The sequence below is a fragment of the Hemitrygon akajei genome, chromosome 6, assembly GCF_048418815.1.
Source record: "Hemitrygon akajei chromosome 6, sHemAka1.3, whole genome shotgun sequence".
NCBI classification, from domain to species: domain Eukaryota; kingdom Metazoa; phylum Chordata; class Chondrichthyes; order Myliobatiformes; family Dasyatidae; genus Hemitrygon; species Hemitrygon akajei.
Genome location: NC_133129.1, coordinates 91889086 through 91908842, shown reverse-complemented (window position 1 = coordinate 91908842; position 19757 = coordinate 91889086). Strand labels below are relative to the sequence as shown.

Here is a 19757-nt window from a genome sequence, read left to right as displayed (position 1 = left end):
CCTCAGTATTTGATGAGTGGCATGGACCTGGTGGTCCAGAGGCTGTTTTGTGGCTCTCTGATGCCTCTGTGGCTGGTATTTCTGGCTAGGATTCATCCACTGAAGTTTGGTGGGATTTGATTTGCAAATGTTTGTCCTTAGAGAATTTTCTCATAGAAGCAATGGTATAAAATGGCTCTGTAAAGTCTATTTAACAGATGAAAAGTATTGAGTATAGGAGATGGGATGTTATGTTGAAGTTGTATAAGACATTGGTGAGGCCTAATTTAGAGTATTGTATGCAGTTTTGGTCACCCAACTACAGGAAAGAGGTTAATAAGGTTGAAAGAGTACAGAGAAACTTTACAAAGATGTTGAAAGGTCTGGAGGACCTGAGTTATAAGGAAAGATTGAATAGGCTAGGACTTTATTCTTTGGAATGTAGAAGGTTAAGAGGAGATTTGATGGAGGTATACAAAATTTTGAGGGATATAGGTAGGATTAATACAGACAAGCTTTTTCCACTGAGTTTGTGTGGAACTGCAACCAGAGGTCATGGGTTAAGGGTGAGAGATGAAAAGTTTAAGGGGAAAATTAGGGGAAACTTCTTTACTCAGAGGGTCGTGAGAGTGTGGAACAAGATTCCAGCGCAAGTGGTGCATGTGAGCCCGATTTCAAGGTTAAAGAGAAGTTTGGATAGATACATGCATGGTAGAAGTATGGAGGGATATGGACCCAATGCAGGCTGATGGGCGTAGGCAGTTTAAATAGTTAAGTGCGGAATAAATGGGCTGAAGGGCCTGTTTCTGTGTTGTTCTTTTCTTTGACTATGTGAAAATGTGTCATCCAAAATGGCCGGGGAACTCAGCAGGTCAGGTTGCATCTATGGAAATTGACATTTTGTGCTGAGGTCCTTCATCAGGATTGGAAAGGGAGTGGGAAGAAGTCAGAATAAGAAGGCGGGGCATGGGGAAGGAGTATGGAAGCTAGAAGGTGATGGGTGAAGCCAGGTGAGGGGAAGGGAAATGGGTCGAGGAGGAGGATGAAGTCATACACTGAATTTATTGCCAATATGTAGTATGCACATCTGACAGTAACAAATGGCATTTACTCAACCACTCATTATCCACCTTTAACCGAACTATTCTATTGTGTTTATGGAGAATGTTTTGGAGGGGCTGGGAAGGGAGTGGTGCAGAGGCTGTCCTCAGATTAACGGAAGTGTTCTGGCCCTGATCCTAGGACAAGCGGGCCGTGGAGAGAATAAATCTCGAGAAAGTCTTCCATCCCTTCATTGCTGGTGCCTACAACAAGCTGGTCCAGGAGATCATGCAGGAGACTGGCGCTCGCATTAACATCCCGCCGCCTAGCATCAATAAGGATGAGATCTTCATCACCGGTGAGAAAGAGCCCGTGGCCCAGGCGGGGATCCGCATCAGAAAGATCTACGAGGAGAAGGTTAGTCCTGCATCCTTACATCACAACGAAAGCCTTGCATTTATACCACACCTCAACACACTACTCAGATTCCTCAACACTTCAGTTGCAATTTCATAGGTTTGCTTACACTGGGCAACAAATGTTTTCCAAAAGTGTTACTTCCTCAGAATTTTATTTTGATTATTAGACCACTTGAAGCTGAACACAAAAATAATTTCAGACGACTTGTATCATGTAGGAATTTGAAGAAACAAGAAGTTAACTTTTATTGAATATAATGCATTTAATTACATAAATATTTCATTTGTACTCAGTGTCTGAGGCTTCACGCTCAAGTGTCCAACAATAATCAGCCAGCATTGATGGATTCCAGTTACCCTGATACTGTTTTTCCATGACCGCAATGTCCTGGTGAAACCTTTCACCGTACTTGTCACTGACAGTGCCAAGATTTGCGGAGAAGAACTCTAAATCGGAATGCAGACAATGAATCTTTAGTGACATGTCACACTTTATGCTTCTGTATGCTTGAAGCATGTTGTCAATCAGCTGCATGTAGTTTGATGCTCTGTAGTTCCCAGAAATTTTTCAGCAACATCTTTGTATGCCTGCTCTGATCCCACTAGAACTTCTTCAAGTTACCTGTCATTGATGACCTGTTTGATTTGTGGACCAACAAAACTGCCTTCCTTAGTCTTGGTATCAGTTATTCTGATTTGAATTATGAATTGAAATAACAATTATAAGCAATTTCAAAAAGTGGTGTGTAATAGAGAAATTTCATGATGATTTTCATGATCAGTAGCTCAAAATCTTTGTTGTCCAGTATTACTGCAGTTGTGCAGGGCATTGGTGAGACGACACATTGTGCCTTTTACCACAGAAGCAGCAGTGAGAAGAGAGCACAGCCTGGGTGGTGGGTGTCTCTGATGATGGATGTTGCTTTCTTACGACAGCACTTCATGTAGATGTGCTCAATGGTTTGAAGGGCTTTACCTGTGTCATACCAAACTGAATCCATGACCTTTTGTAGGATTTTCTGTTCAAAGCCCTCGGGGTTTCTATACCAGGCCGTGATGCAGCCAGTCAATTTACTGTCTACTGCACATCTATGGACACTTGTCAGGGTTTTAGATGTCATGCCAGTCTCTGCATCTGCTAAGGAAGTAGAACTGCTGCTTTACTTTCTTTGCAGCTGCACATGGAAGTGCAATGTAATGTAACCCAAGTAACACAGCCCAAAATGTTGACTGTTAATCCCCTCAATAGATGCTTCCTGACCTGCTGGGTTCCTCCAACATTTTGTGTGTGTGTGTGTGGCTTTGGGTTTCCTATAAGAGGAGAGGCTGAACTTGATCTGGTATTGGGAAATGAACCTGGTCAGGTGTCAGGTCTCTCAGTGGGAGAGCATTTTGGAGATAGTGATCACAATTCTATCTCCTTTATCATAGATAGCATTGGAGGGGGATAGGAACAGACAAGTTGGGGAAACGTTTAATTGGAATAAGGGGAACTATCAGGCAGAAACTTGGAAGCATAAATTGGAAACAGATGTTCTCAGGGAAATGTACCGAAGAAATGTGGCAAATGTTCAGGGGATATTTGCGAGGGGTTCTGCGTAGGTACGTTCCAGTGAGACATGGAAAGAATGGTAGTGTACAAGATCTTTGGTGCACAAAGGCTGGTGTAAATCTAGTCAAGAAGAAAAGAAGAGCTTACGAAAGGTTCAAAACACTAGATAATGATATGAATCTGGAAGATTATAAAGCTAGCAGGAAGGAGCTTAAGAATGTAATTAGGAGAGCTAGAAGGGGCCATGAGAAGGCCTTGGTGGACAGGATTAAAGAAAACCCCAAGGCATTCTACAAGTATGTCAAGAGCAAGAGGATAAGACATGAGAGAATAGGACCAATCAAGTGTGCAATGGAAAAGTGTGTATGGAACCAGAGGAAATAGCAGAAGTACTTAATGAATACTTTGCTTCAGTATTCACTACGGAAAAGGATCTTGGCAATTGTTGGGATGACTTGCAGTGGACAGAAAACCTTGAGCATGCAGATATTAAGAAAAAGGATGTGCTGGAACTTTTTGAAAGCATCAAGTTGGATAAGTCACTGGGACCAGACGGGATGTACCCTAGGCCACTGTGGGAAGTGATGGAGGAGATTGCTGAGCCTCTGGCAAAGATCTTTGCATCATCAATGAGGATGGGAGAGGTTCCGGAAGATTGGAGGGTTGCAGATGTTGTTCCCTTATTCAAGAAAGGGAGTAGGGATATCCCAGGAAATTATAGACCAGTAAGTCTTACTTCAGTGGTTGGTAAATTGATGGAGAAGATCCTGAGAGGCAGGATTTACGAACATTTGGAGAGGTATAATATGATTAGGAATAGTCAGCATGGCTTTGTCAGAGGCAGGTCGTACCTTACGAGCCTGAGTGAATTTTTTGAGGATGTGACTAAGCACATTGATGAAGCTAGAGCAGTAGATGTAGTGTATATGGATTTCAGCAAGGCATTTGACAAGGTACCCCATGCAAGGCTTATTGAGAAAGTAAGGGGAGAGAGAGAGGGGGAGAGAGACACATACACATGATGGTATGTCAAATTACCAGGTGAATGAGTAGTCAGCATGGCTTTGTCAGAGGCAGGTCATAGAAAGTAAGGAGGCATGGGATCCAAGTGGATCTTGCTTTGTGGATCCAGAATTGGCTTGCCCACAGAAGGCAAAGAGTGGTTGTAGACAGGTTGTATATTCTGCATGGAGGCCGGTGACCAGTGGTGTGCCTTAAGGGATCTGTTCTGGGACCCCTACTCTTTGTGATTTTTATAAATGACCTGGATGAGAAAGTGAAAGGTTGGGTTAGTAAATTGCTGATGACACAAAGGTTGGGTGTGTTGTGGATAGTGTGGAGGGCTGTCAGAGGTTACAATGGAACATTGATAGGATGCAAAACTGGGCTGAGAAGTGGCAGATGGAGTTCAACCCAGATAAGTGTGAGGTAATTCATTTTGGTAGGTCAAATATGATGGCAGAATATAGTGTTAATGGTAACTTGGCAGTTTGGAGGATCAGAGAGATCTTGGGGTTCAAGTCCATAGGTCAATCTAAGCTGCTATGCAGGTTGACTCTGTGGTTAAGAAGGCGTATGGTACATCGGCCTTCATCAATCGTGGGATTGAGTTTAAGAACCGAGAGGTAATGTTGCAGCTATATAGGACCCTGGTCAGACCCCACTTGGAGTACTGTGCTCAATTCTGGTCGCCTCACTACAGGAAGGATGTGGAAACCATAGAAAGGGTGCAGAGGAGATTTACAAGGATGTTGCCTGGATTGGGGAGCATGCCTTATGAGAATAGGTTGAGTGAACTTGGCCTTTTCTCCTTGGAGCGACGGAGGATGAGAGGTGACCTGATAGAGGTGTACAAGATAATGAGGGGTATTGATCGTGTGGATAGTCAGAGGCTTTTCTCCAGGGCTAAAATGACTAGCACGAGAGGGCATAGTTTTAAGGTGCCTGGAAGTAGGTACAGAGGAGATGTCAGGGGTAAGTTTTTTACGCAGAGTGGTGAGTGTGTGGAATGGGCTGCCGGTGGCAGTGGTGGAGGCAGAAACGATAGCTTTTAAGAGACTCCTGGATGGATACATGGAGCTTAGAAAAATTGAGGGCTATGGGTAAAGCTTAGGTAGTTCTAAGGTAGGGAGATGTTCAGCACAGCTTTGTGGGCCGAAGGGCCTGTATTGTGCTGTAGGTTTTCTGTGTTTCTATATTTTCTGTGTTTCCAGCATCTGCAGAAACTTTTGTGCTTATGTAATTTAACCAATTTTCCCTGCAGAGATCAACGTGCCAGCTGGTTTTTGCAAACTCTTGCTAATTAAAAAGTCACAAACCTCTCCCACAATTTCCCAGTCGTGTCCCCGGAATATGATGTGATAGCTTCCCCTTGTTCCTCTGACACCCCATCCCACATCAACTGCTGTTACCTGCTCACTGACTCTAAATAACCACCCTACTGGTTCCTTCTAACTTTCCACCTGTGGTGTGTCTGTTAGTCCGATGGTTATACATTATACAATATTTTCCCCCCTTCACCTCCAGTTGCTTCCGACCCCTATCTCCGGTCCCATCCGACTCCTGTCTCCTGTCATCTCTGATGCCTATCTCAAGTCACCTCCAACCCCTGACTCAACCCACCCCTGACCTCTGGTCACCTTCGACCCCTGTCTTCTGTCAGCTCTGACCCCTATCTCCAGTCACCTCCGCCTCCCATTTCTGGGCACTTCCACCTCCCCTCAAAACTCTGGTCTTTTCTGACTCCCATCTCCACCCACCTCCGACCTCTGTCTCCCGTCAGCTCCAACCCCCGCCTCCTGTCACCTCCGAACCCCCCTCCATCCCCGCTCACCTCTGACCCCCACCCCCATCTCCCATCACCTCCAACAGTCACTTCCACCCCCCCCCCTCCATCTTCAGTCCAGTCTGACCCCTGTTTTCACCCACCTCCAAGCCCTGTCTCCAGTCACATCAATCCCTTGCCCTCCCTGTCAGAGCTTGGATGCCTTTCGCAATACAGCTTAGGGAGGATAAACTGCCTTTGGCAGGAGTCCCTAGCAGATTTAACAGAACGATACTTAGATTCCAAGGCTTCAGTTACTATTGAACAAATTAAGATCGTGTTGCCTTGAATTTAGCTTATGAGGTGATTTTTGAATTTCTAAATATTAAGGAGGTCTGATCAGATTGGCAGAGGTAAGCTATCGCTGCTGTTCTGGGAATCCTGGAGTTTGGGGCACTGTCTGAAAATGAGAATCAGATGTTCCAGGTGGTTTTTTATGCACTGTTGTATAACCTGTTTTCCATAGATGTCAATTGATAATTGAATTGTTAATTCTACATGTGACATTGGAGAGGATCCAGAGGATGTCCACGAGAATTATCCCATGAATGAAATCGCTAGCCTATGAGATGCGTTTGGCCCTTTGCCTGTACGTGCTGAAGAATGAGCAGAGTGGAGAGATCTCAAGGAACGTACTGAAATATTGAAAGGCCTGGATTGGGTGGGCATGGAGACGATGTTTCCAGTTGTCAGGGGAGTGTAAGACCAGAGGGCACAGCTTCAGAATATCAGAGATGAGGATTTCTTTTGTCAGAGTGTGAGCTCAATTTGCTGAGCTCATTGCCACAGACGGCTGTGGAGTGTATTTAAACCGGAGGTTGATAGGTTCTTGATTAGTAAAGGGTGTAAACGGTGAGAAGACAGGAGAATGGGTTTAAGAGAGAGAATAAATCAGCCATGATGAAATGGTAGAGCAGACAATGGGCCAAATGGCCTAATTCTAATCCTATATCATATGATCTTGTGGTCTAAGTGTCAGCTCCAGAGTACCAGAGAGGATATTTTCCCAGCCCAAATCCAACTCAGTTAATATGGGCCTAATATGTCTCCTCAACAAACATTCCAATCACCATCAACATGACTGGAATTCTGATTTCAGATCCCACAGCACAGACTAACAACAGAAGACTACAGTACTCATAAAATTATAAAGTAACATACAGTCAGTGTCAATGTGCCTCTAACCTGCTCAGAAAGTTTGAACGGCCCTCCAGTGAGTTACGGGCCAGCCTGCACTATTTACTCAATTTTCCGAGGTGATACGGCAACCCAGTGACATGCAGACAGCCATTCTCAGTCCCGTAGTCCCATGTCGCAAGGCTGCACAATGGAAAGAAATGCCTCTTGTCACCATGTAAATTGAGTTTAACCAAACCAGCAGTTTTGTCTGTTGTGCTCTGACAACAGATCTAGGTCTAACTCAGACTTAGTATGAATAAAGTGTTTGTGACAGAACCCACTGATCCACAGGGATATCTCTGTGATAGAAATTTCCTTCAGACAATGAAATATTGCCAAAGAAAAGCAGAATCCATCATCAAAGATCCTCACCACCAATGCTCTTTTCTCGTTGCTGCCATCAGGTAGAAGGTACTAGAGCCTCAGGACTAGTACCACTAGGTTCGTGAACAGTTACTACCCCTCTCAGCCATTAGATTCTTGAATAAAAGCAGATAACAGTTACTCTTCTATAGATTAGCGAGATTCCACTCTCCCCCTCCTTTCCATCCTTTCCCCTCTCCGCAACTTCTCCCTCCCCTTCTTGCCCCTCGCACCTCTCCTCCCCTTCCCCTTGTCTCTCTCCTGCTCTCCTCTTCTCCCTCTCCCCCTTTACCCTCTCCTTCATTACCCCTCTCTCTCAACCCTCTCGTTCCCATTTCCCTCTCCCCTCTCCCACCCTTTTCCCTGCTTTCTCTCTGCTCTATATCTCTCCCCTCTCCCCCCTCTCCCCCCTCTCTCCCCCTCCCCCCCACTCCCACTCCCACCTCCCCCCTCCCCTCTCCCACTCTCCCCCACTCCCCTCCCCCCACTCCCCCCTCCCCTCCCCCTCACTCCCCCCTCCCCTCCCCCTCACTCCCCCTCTCTCCCTGTGCTCTCCCCCACTCTCACTCATACTCTCCCCCCACTCTCCCCGACTCCCCACTCCCCCCTCCCCTCCCCCACTCTCCCCCACTCCCCACTCCTCCCCACTCCCTCCCCCTCACTCTCCCCTCTCTCCCCTCTCTCTCCCCGTGCTCTCTCCCACTCTCACTCACACTCTCCACCCCACACTCTCTCCCCCCACTCTCCTCAACTCCCCTCTCCCCCCCACTCCCCCTCCCCTCCCCCCTCCCCTCCCCCCCACTCCCACCTCCCCCCTCCCCTCCCCTCCCCCCCCTCCCCCCCACTCCCACCTCCCCTCCCCTCCCCCCCACTCCCCACTCTCCCCCTCCCCACTCCCCACTCTCCCCCCCTCCACTCCCCACTCTCCCCCCCTCCCTCCCCCTCTCCCTCCCCCCCTCCCTCCCCCTCTCCCTCCCCCCCTCCTCCTCTCCCTCACCCCCCTCCTCTCCCTCACCCCCCTCCTCTCTCATACACGTAGTCATCTCCCCTGTGACACATTACTGCCGTAATCGTTCGCCGTCTAAATCTATTTAAATAGTGTTATGCTCCTGGGAACCGTGCAGCTAATTGGATAAATAGGTACTTAGTAAATAGGTTTATTATTGTCACATGGACAGACGTACAGTGAAAATCTTTGTTTTACATGTCATCCATACAGATGATTTCATTACATCAGTAGATTGAGGTAGTACAAGGGAAAGCAATAACAGAATGCAGAACACAATCCACGTGGGGTTCCTCTGGGTGCTTCAACTTCCTTCCATCTTCTTGTGTCAGGGTTAGTAAGTTGTAGCCATGCTATGTTGGCACCAGAAATGTGCTGATAGTTGCGAGCATTCCCCAGCAAAATCCTTCGTGACTTGATTTGATGGAAATCACTGTAATGTTTTGAAGTAGATGTGACAAATTATGCTAATCAATTTTAAATCTTGAAATAACTGACAAAGTGTACAGTTTTTCTTGAAGTACAGTTTAATTGTGATCTGGAATATGCAGCATAATGGTTAACACAACATTTTACAGTACAGGTAACCTGGGTTCAATTCCCATCACTGCCTGTAAGGTGTTTGTGCATTCTCCCCTTGGGTTTCCTCCGGGTGCTCTGGTTTCCCCCCACAGTCCAACGATGTACCGGTTGGTAGGTTAATTGGTCATTGTAAGTTGTCCTGTGATTAAACTGAGGTTAAATCGGAGGAATGTTGTGTGGTGTGGCTAAAGAGCTGGAAGGCCCTATTCTATGCTGTTTCTCAATCAATCAATCAATAAATAGGGTTGGTGGAAGCAGAATCAATGGTAACATTTCAAGGGCTGAGCAACACACACAAAGTGCTGGAGGGACTCAGCACATTAAGTAGTATCTACGAAGGGAAATAAGCAGTCTGTACTTTGGGCCAAGAGCTTCATTAGGGCTGCAAAGGAAGGGGGAAGAATCCTGAGTAAGAAGGTTGGGGGGAGGGAGAGGAGTATAAACCGGCAGGTGATATGTGAGACCAGCTGAGGGGGAAGGTGGACTGGGGAGGGGTGATGATGAGAGAAATAAAATAAACGTAAGTTGTATTGTGATGCTTCTTGCTGTTAAATAGCCAGTGACGCTTTTCCACTCTATAGGCTCATCATCACAAAGTCATAGATAAGTACAGCACAGAAACAGGCCCTTCAGCCCATCTAGTTTGTGCTGAGTCATTTAAACAGCCTACTCCCATCGACCTGCACTGGTACCACAGCCCTCCATGTCCCTACTATTCACATACCTATCCAAACTTCTCTCAAACGTTGATATCAAGCTCGCATGCACCATTTGCTCTGGCAGCTCGGTGCACACTCTTATAACTCTTTGAGTGAAGAAGTTTCGCCTCATGTTCCCCTTAAACTTTTCACCTTTCACCCTTAAATCATGACCTCAAGTTGTCGTCCCACCCAACCTCAGTGGAAAAAGCCTGCTTGAATTTACCCTACCTATACCCCTCATAATTTTGTATACCTCTATCAAATCTCCCCTCAATCTTCTACATTCCAAGGAATAAAGTTCTAAACTGTTCAGTCTTTCCATATAACTCATTTCCTCCTGACCCGGCAACATCCTTGTATATTTTCTCTATACTCTTTCAACCCTGTTTCCATCTTTCCTGTAGGTAGGTGGCCATGCATTGATGATAGTTCTCTAAAGAAAGATAATTTAAACTCTTAGCCTAGAGGAACCTAGTAGTCTCAAGATAAGAAGGAAAAGAAGAGACTGAAATGTTCTCTGTTGTTTGGTTACAACTTTGCTCAGCATTGAGGTCCAACAACTGGGAAGAATCTCAGCGGTATTTTTTTTTCTCAACAGAAACGCAAGACCACAACGATATCAGTGGAGGTAAAGAAATCTCAGCATAAGTACATCATAGGTCCGAAAGGCAACACCCTGCAGGAGATACTGGACATGACTGGAGTTTCTGTGGAAATGCCATCACTGGAGAGCAGCTCTGAGACCATCATTCTCCGAGGTGAACCTGACAAACTCGGCCCAGCTCTGACTCAGGTCTATGCTAAGGTAAGCTAAGGTCTCTGACTGCACAGAAATTATTGTGTCACCTGTGGATCCATGAGTGTAAATGCCGGGCTTTCAAGAATGGGTGGCATAGTGGTGCAGCTGGTAGCAGCACTGTCTCATTGCGCCAGGGACACGGGTTCAGCCCTGACCTCTGATCTTGTGTATTGATCTTGTGTCTGTGTGTATTCAGTTGAAGATTCGGTGTGTGGTTGAAAAGGCAAGGTGTTGGGACTAGAGACGAGCGTCGGGCCAGTTTTGCTCGCTGCACCGCGATGTTTACTCGACTCTGCACTGAACTGAGGCTGGGGATTTGGCCTGCTCCAGGTTTCGTGTCTGGACTCACTTGTGTTCTGAAAGCTATTTCTTTACTTTTATTGCTTGCAAAATGTGTTGTTTTTTTTTCTCTCAGCACATTGGGTGTTTGACGGTCTTTTTTTTAATGGGTTCTTCAGGGTCTCTTTGTTTTGCGGCTGCCTGTAAGGAGATGAATCTCAATGTTATATTACACATACACACTTGGATAATAAATGTACTTTGAACTTTCTCCTTGTGACTGTGTGGGTTTCCCCTGGGTGCTCTGGTTTTCAAAGAGATGCTCGATGGGATAATTGGTCACTATCACTAGCCCCTCGGCTGTGGGTGAGTGGCAGAATCTGGTGGTGAGGGGGGGTTGATGAAGACGTGGGGAGAGTGTAAGAGGAATTATGCAGGATGAGTGTAAAATTGGTCATTTATGATTGGCACAGGCTAGAAGGGCCGAAAGGCATGTTTCTGTGCTCTGTGACACGATGACTCTATTTAATGGGTCAAAGAAAGGTTCTCCTGGGCTAAGCCACTGACCCTTGACTCACCGAATCTACAAAGAAAGCTTAATGCTTGGCTGTGTGCAGCACCAGCCATTCTAAAGGAGCTCAGTTACCAGCTCATGCCATGGATAGAAATGCAACTTGCTCATAGGAGTATGGGAAGAAGTAGTAGTAATAATAAATAAATACATAGATATCAAGAACATGAGATGAGAGTCCTTGAAAATGAATCCATAGGTTGTGGGAACATTTCAATGATCGGGCAAGTAAGGATGAGTGAAGATATCCCTTTTGGTTCAAGAGCCTGATGGTTGAGAGGTAATAATTGTTCCTAAACCTGGTAGTGTGAGTCCTGAGGCTCTTCTACCTCTTCCTGTTGGCAGCATTGAGAAGAGAGCATGTCCTGAGTGCTGTGGGTCCCTGATGATAGATGCTGCTTTCCTATTACAGTAGATGTGCTCAATGCTGGGAAGGGCTTTAGCCCTGTTAGATTAGGCCATATCCACTTCTTTTTGTAGGATATTCTGTTCAAGAGGATTGGTGTTCCCTTAGCAGGCTGTGATGCAGCCAGTCAATATATTCTCCACTACACATCTATAGAAGTTTATCAAAGTTATAAATGTCATGCCAAGTCTCTGTAAACTCTTTAAGAAAGTAGAGATGCTGCCATGCTTCCTTTTCAATTGCACTTTCGTGCTGGGCCCAGGACCGATCCTCCAAAATAATAACATCGAGAAATTTAAAGTTGCTGACCCTCTCCACCTCTGATCCTCTGCTTTGACCCAGTGTCGTGCTGACCTTTTAACCTGCTCCAAGATCAATCTAATCCATCCCTCGCACATAGCCTTCAGTTTTTCTTTCATCCATGTGCCTATCTGAAAGTCATATAAATGACCCTAATGTACAGTATCTGCCTCTTCCACCACCCCTAGCAGCGCATTCCACTCACCCACCTCTGACGTCCCCTATACTTTCCTCTAATCACATTAAAATTACACCCTCTTGTATTATGCATTTCCGCCTTGGTAAAAAGTCACCGGCTGCCTCTTATCACCTCTATGAAATCACCTCACATCCTCCTTTGCTCCAAAGGGAAAAGCCCCAGCCTGCTCAGCCTTTCCTCTTAAGACATGCTTGCTAATCCAGGCAGCATCCTGTTAAATCTCCTCTGCACCGTCTCTAAAGCTTCCACATCCTTTCTATAATGTGGTGCCTAAAACTGAACACAATACTTCAAGTGTGGTCTTGCCAGGGTTTTATAGAGCTGCAACAGTACTTCCTAGCCCTTGAACTCAATCCCCTAACTAATAAAAGCCAACACACCATATGCCTTCTTAACCACCCTATTCCAGGTGTGGTCTAACCACAGAGAGCTGCGACATTACCTCACAGTTCTTGAGTTCCATCCCCTGACTAATGAAGTCCAACACATCATACACCTTCTTAACTCGTTTAATTTGTAATATGCTGTTATATGACATAGGCGATCATGCTCTTTCCGTGATCGCGACTTTTCTTGGCAAATTTTTCTACAGAAGTGGTTTGCTGTTGCCTTCTTCTGGGCAGTGTCTTTACAAGACGGGTGACCTCAGCCGTTATCAATACTCTTCAGAGACTTGTGATATGCACCAGCTGCTCATTCGACCATCCACCACCTGCCCCCATGGCTTCACGTCACCCTGATCCCCCTAATCGGAGGTGGGGGGGGTGGAGGGGTAAGCAGATGCTATCCCTTGCCCAATGGTGGCCTGTGGAGGGAAGGAGCACCTTCTTTGGTAGAGGCATATCTCCATCCTGCCACCCGAAGAGCTTGATAGATTCTTGATAAGTCAGGACATGAAGTGTTATGGGAGAAGGCAGGAGAATGGGGCTTAGAGGGTAATCAGTCAGCCATTACAAGCATTAGAAGCAAAGCCAAGGTGAGACATTAGTGAATTAAGTGTGTGAGATTGGTTGTGACAATAGTCAGTCTCTACACAATGCTTTACACTACCAGCAACCCGGGTTCAATTCCTGCCGCTGCCTGTCAGGAGTTTGCACGTTCTGGTTGGTAAGTTAATTGGTCACTGTAAATTGTCCCTTGCTTAGGCTAGGATTAAAGCGGGGGATTGCTGCCCAGTGTGGCTGTGGCTATTCTGCACTGTATCTCAATAAATAAATAAATGAATGAGTGAATCAACCCTGCATTCACCACTTCAGCTGGCAGCTCATTCCACACTCGCACCACCTTCTGAGTGAAGAAGTTCCCCCTCAGGTTTCCTTAAATATTTCACCTTTCACCCTAAACCTATTACAGCTAGTTCTAGTCTCACCCAAGGTCAGTGGAAAAAGCCTATTTGTATTTACCTATCTATACCCCTCATGATTGTGTATACCTCTGTCAAATCTTCTGTGTTGCAAGGAATAAAGTCCCAGCCAGTTCAATCTTTCCTCCTAACTTAGATCTTCCAGTCCTGCCAACAACCTTGTAAATTTTCTCTGTACTCTTTCAACCTTATTTACTGGAACTGTACACATTACTCCAAATTACGTCTTGCCAACATCTTATACAATTTCAACATAACATCCCATCTCCTGTACTCAGTATTTTGAATTATGAAGGACAATGTGCTAAAAGCTGTCTTATGATCCAAGCTACCTGTGACAGCACTTCCATGGAATTGTGGAGTTTGTTAGACTAAAATTCAATGCACACAGAGTTGGTAGAAATCAAGAGCTGGTGGTTACAAGTTTAAAGAAAGAGGGAAAAGATTTAATAGGAACTTCGGGGGCAGCTCGGCACGAAGTAGAATGAACCACCAGAGGAAGTGGTTGAGGCAGGTACAATAACAATTTTTAAGACAGTAAAGAGTGTCGGTACTTGGATAGGAAAGGTTTAGCAGGTTCAAGGCCAAATGCCAGCAAATGGTCGGCATGGCCCAAATGGGCAGAAGGGCCTGCATAACACTCTGACTCTGTGAATAGGTGAGTGGTAGTATCTCGGGGAGCTGTTAATGAGGATGTGGGAGATTAAAATGGGACTAATGCCAGAATAATGCGAGTGGCATTTATTATACTGGACAACAAATTTTTTCAAAAGCGTTGCTTCCTCGGAATTTTTTTTTGTTTATGATAGACTGCTTGAAGCTGAACACAAAAATAATTTCAGACTATTTTTATCACGTAGGAATTTTGAGAAACAAGATAACTTTTTATTGAATATAGTGTGTTTAATTGCATAACAGTGCTGACGCTTTGCAATAGTTCAACTAAACTGATGATTTTCATTTGCACTCAATGTCTGAGGCTTCTCGCCTAAGCGTCCAATGATAATCAGCCAGCATTGATGGATTCCAGTTGCCCTGATACCGTTTCAACATGATGACAGTGTCCTGGTGAAACCTTTCACCAAGCTCGTCACTGACAGTGCCAAGTTTTGCAGGAAAGAAGTCTAAATGGGGTTGCAGAAAGTGAAACCTTAGTGCCATATTGCATCTCATGGTTTTGTATGCTTAAAGCATATTGTCAACTAGCTGCGCATAGTTTGTCGTTCTGTAGTTGCCAAGAAAATTTTCAACAACATTCTTGAATACCTTCCTTGTGATTCTCTCTGGTCCCACCAGAACTTCTTCAAATTGCTGGTCATTGATGACCTGTTCGATTTGTAGACCAACAAAAATGCCTTCCTTAATTTTGGCATCAGTTATTCTGACTTGAATTATGAATTGAAATAACAAATATGATTTCAAAAAAATGGTGCATGATAGGGAAATTTTGATGTGCTTTTTATGATCAACAGCACAAAATCTGTAAAATACACCCAAGAGTATTCAGGAAGCAAAATCTTTGTTGTCCAGTGTTGTTGGTGTGGACTTGGTGGTCGAGGGGTCTGATTCTCAGATTCAAATTTATTTATTTATCACACGTGCATCACAGTATAGAGTAACATACATCATTTATGCTAATAACCAACACAATCTGAATAAGGGTCTCGACCGAAACGTCGACTGTTTATTCTTTTCCGTAGATGCTGCCTGACCTTCTGAGTTCCTCCAGCATTTTGTGTGTGTAACCTATGGATGTGCAAGGGGCAGCCTGCAAGTGTGATCACATGTTCCGGCGCCAACATAGCATGCCCACAATGTGCTGTATTTCTCTGTGGCTCTGCTAAGTTTGCGCTGCTTTGCTATCCAGATGATGTAAAGGGTCATCTTATGATTAAGATTTCTTTCAGAATTCAGTGGCCCTCCCCAGTGCATTCTGGCATCTTTCCTTTTCCTTCTCAGTTCTGAAGAAGGGTCACAGCTCAAAGCATCGACTGTTTGTTCTTTTCAATAGATGCTGCCTGACCTGCTGAGTTCCTCCAGCATTTTGTGTGTGTTGCCATGTCTTCTATTATTCCCATGGGTTCAAGATTGGTTCTCACGGTAATGATATTGTCTTCCCTCCTTGTGCTTTTTCACCTCTGTTAGTCCTGCCCCTACACAGCATGTACCGTGACTTACTTGTCTATGATCTCTTTCCCTGTGTACTTTAAGGCAAAGAGTGTGATGGTGGCTGAGGTAACCGCACCGGCTTGGCTCCACCGTTTCATCATTGGCAAAAAAGGACAAAACATTGGGCGGATCACCCAGCAGCTGCCCAAGGTAAGCACCTTGTTATAAGGATTCACTCCTTAGCAATAATGATCGGAGAGGCACAGACAGAATCTGAATTTACCAGCAGGTGCCTTTATTGTCTCAACTAAAAAGCACACAAACTTACACAACCGAATGCCTGTGTACATACCTATTAAGTTTCCTGACTCTCCATGAGCAATGAAAAATTAGAAATGATAATACCCGGAGAAGGAGTCTGTGCTGGCCATGTGTTCCTCGTGGTCCCTCTTCAAAGTCTGTGGGGTACTCCACATCCATGATGATGGGTCTCTGAGGATGTTGCTCCTCCGCATTTGAAGCTCCTCCTCTTGTGTTTCTCATCTGTTCAAATGATGCATCTCTGTCCCATTGGCTCAAGGTCACCTGACCTGCTTGTGTCACCTTATTGGTTCTGGTGCAGGGCTACAACCAGCATTGTTCCATGGTGTCAGAAACATGAAAAAACCTGCAGATGCTGGAAATCCAAAGCAACGCACACAAAACACTGGATGAAAATCAGCAGGTCAGGCAGCATCTATGGAAAAGAGTTAACAGTTAACCTTTTGAGCTGAAGCCCTTCAATGGGACTCATGAAGGGTCTCAGCCCGAAACCTTGACTGTTTACACTTTTCCATAGATGCTGCCTGGCCTGCTGAGTTCCTCCAGCAATTTTTTTTGTGTGTGTTGTTCTGTGGTTCCTGCTCTCAGCCTCGTGCCTTTGTTCTTCTCAGCTCTGACTGGTTTAGAGTAGTCACACCAAGTGAGCCAGGCACTGAGCCTCCTCCTGCAGGCCTGCCACCTTACGTGATACATAGCTACTTGCCTGAGAATGGTCTCAGGTTTAGCAGGTCATTAGCCGAAACTCCGTGTCCACATTCAGTTGTTCGGATTAAGTTATCCCAGAGCAAGGATCAGTTCATTAAACAGTTCACAAAATGGGGAGGTGCAAGGACAGTCTCACAAAAGGGCTGCCTCCATCTCCTTCAACCATGTGGCAAGAATAGTTTGTCTACTTCCACAGCCCATAATTCATTTGCGTTCACTGATTTGTAGACTGTAGTTCTTTCCGGCCAATGCACTGCACCATCTTTGGGCACGGATCTTTACACAAGTGGGAGTCCTGTACAAGGAAACGTAGTTAGAAGAAAAGAGGCTAGTCATTTAAAAGGGAGGTGTGATGAAATTTGGTGGTGGACCTCGATAAAACATTTGGAAATTGTGGAATTAAGAACACTGGAGATCTGGCACGCAAGGGGAATTGAGGTCATGAGGTCAATAGATCAGCTATGTTCATATTGAATGTTGGGGTGGACCAGAGAGGCCAAGCGGCCACCTTCTGCTCCCTATTGATTTGTATCCTTGGAACCTGCTACATCAGGTTAGAGAGTATGAGCCAAGAGGTGTGGTTGGACAAACTTGAGTTGCTCTCTGTAGAAAGTTGGTGGCTGAGGAGAGACGTGATAAATAGTCAGAACCTTTACCTCCAGGAAAAGGAAAAGTAGCAGAGGGCATGCTTTTGAAGTTAGAGGAGGGAAGCTTAAAGTTATGTGAGGGGCAAGATTTTTACACAAGGAGACTGGTAAATGCCTGGAATGGGTTACCAAAGACAGTAGTAGAATCTGGCAATTTGATGACTTCTCCCCATCCTTTCCAGTCCTGATGAAGGGTCTCAGCACGAAATGTCGACTGTTCACTCTCTTCCGTAGATGCTGCTTGACCTGCTGAGTTCCTCCAGCATTTTGTCTGTTTCACTGGTGTGGACTTGATGGGCCAAAGTGCCCTCTGTTGATGTTGTGATGAAATACAGAAATAGTAACTTGTGTCTTTGCAATATATGTGACTTGTCTCTGCAGGTTCACATTGAGTTCACTGATGGAGATGAGAAAATCACACTGGAGGGTCCAACAGAGGAGGTGGAAATTGCTCAAAGCCAAATCCAGGAGATCATTGATGATCTGGTCAGTAATTTGTTCTTCACTTCTTCCCCTAAAAACAGAGCCACTTCCCAGCTCCTGTCAATCAACTCTCGCTCTACACCTCACCTTCCACGTTGGCTTGTGATTTTCATTGAACAAAACCCAGTGTCTTCCAGAGTAGCCCCCTCTCATGTCACAGTAGGTGTGTGTGTGTGTGTTGCAGAACTGTGCCAGCCCCAGGGTGCCTGCTGTATTATGCGTTAGCCCCTGTGATTAGGGTGGGGCAATAGCAAAACACTTCCAATCGTTACTTGACAGTTGCCATTTCCAGTGGGAAGATGCTGATTATAAAATACTTGTAACAAAGAGAACCCTCTTCCCACCTTGGTTAATTGGGCTGCTGACACCATATTGTGTTATCCAGAGAATAAGGAGCCCTTGCCTCTCTGTTAATGCCTGATACTCACTTAAGTTGTCATCACCAATATACCCTTCCTATCATCAAGGATCTCCACCACCAGGCCTTGCTCTCTGCTAGCTGTTGCCATTGGATAGGAGGTACAGGAGCCTCAGGCCCCACACCACCAGGTTCAGGAACAGTTATTACCCTACAATCATCAGGCTTCTGAACCATGCATGGATAACTTCACTCACCACAACACTGAACTGATTCCACAACCTATGGACTCACTTATGAGGACTCTACAATTCATGCCCTCAGTATTATTTATTTATTTACCTATCTGTGTATTCATTTGTTTGTTCATTTATTTATTTGCAAGTTTGTCTGTTGTAATTGTCAGTCTGTGTAATTTTTCATTGATTCTGTTGTATTTCTTTTTTCTACTGTGAATACCTGCAGAAAGATAAACCTCAGGGTAGTATATGGTGACATATACTGTGTACTTTGGACTTCTATCTTGGTCAAGAAGCACTGAGACTTTCTCCCACAGCTCAGCTCCAAGCATTCCACTGTCTCGTGTGTCTGACCCTGCCCACTTTTGTCTTGGCACTGAGGACAAGGCATGGCACACCAGTGACCGTCATGCAGCACAGATGATCCTTCGAGCTGACTGGTCCATGTCAACCAAGCTTCCCGTTTAAGCTGGTCCCATTTACAAGCATTTTGCGCATATCTCTCTAAAGCAGAGGTTCCCAATCTGGGGTCAAGTCAAGTCAAGTTCTTGTCACTTAACTATATACATGTATATAATAAATCTAACCATATAATGTATATAGAAATGAGACTATGTTTCTCCGAATCAGGATACAAAGCACAGTAGTACACATAACACGCGGTAACTTATGAAGGTAAAAATAAAATCCTATAGATGGATCACACATGAATAACAAACTGAAGTGTATAAATTAAATATTGTAAGGTATGAAGCAGATTAACCTGTGACATTTCAAATGTGATGAGGCAGGGAGTTCAGGGAAGAAACAATTTCCCATCCTGACTTTTTTTGATTTTAATGCCAGATCCACAGACCCTTTACTTCATGGTATTGGTCCATGGCGTAAGACAGGTTGGGAACCCCTGCTCTAAGCCCTTCCTATCCATGTACCCGTCCAAATGCCTTGTAAGTGTTGTTATTATACCTGCCTCAACTATTTTCAGGTACATGGATAGTGAAGTGCAGGTCATTGGGCTACTGACTACCCTCTGGGTGAAAAAAAACTTGCCCTTCAGTTTCCTATTAAATCTCTCCCCCTCTATTCTCAAATCTACGCCCTCTAGTTCTTGATTCCCTAATCCAGGGAAAAATCCTTGAACATTCACCCCATCTATGCCCCTCATGATTTTATACACCTCTGTAAGATCACCCTCATTCTCCTATGCTGTAGTGTAAGCAATCCCAACCTGCTGTGCCTCTCTCCATAACTCAGTCCCTTGAGCTCCAGCAATATCCTTGTAAATCTCCTTTGCACTTTTCAAAGTGTGTTTATTATCAAAGTATACATCCT

The 19757-nt window shown here is 45.0% G+C and overlaps 1 protein-coding gene across 2 annotated transcripts in view; it reads left to right on the top strand.

Moving 5' to 3' along the window:
- Positions 1-19757, top strand: part of LOC140729269 (vigilin-like) — a 211851-nt gene that overhangs the window by 108187 nt on the left and 83907 nt on the right. For both annotated transcript variants that reach the window (XM_073048850.1, XM_073048851.1), the window contains exons 7-10: positions 1222-1437; positions 10245-10451; positions 15775-15882; positions 17727-17831. In XM_073048850.1, the coding sequence (XP_072904951.1) occupies positions 1222-1437; positions 10245-10451; positions 15775-15882; positions 17727-17831 (636 nt within the window). The remainder of the gene's footprint in view (positions 1-1221; positions 1438-10244; positions 10452-15774; positions 15883-17726; positions 17832-19757) is intronic.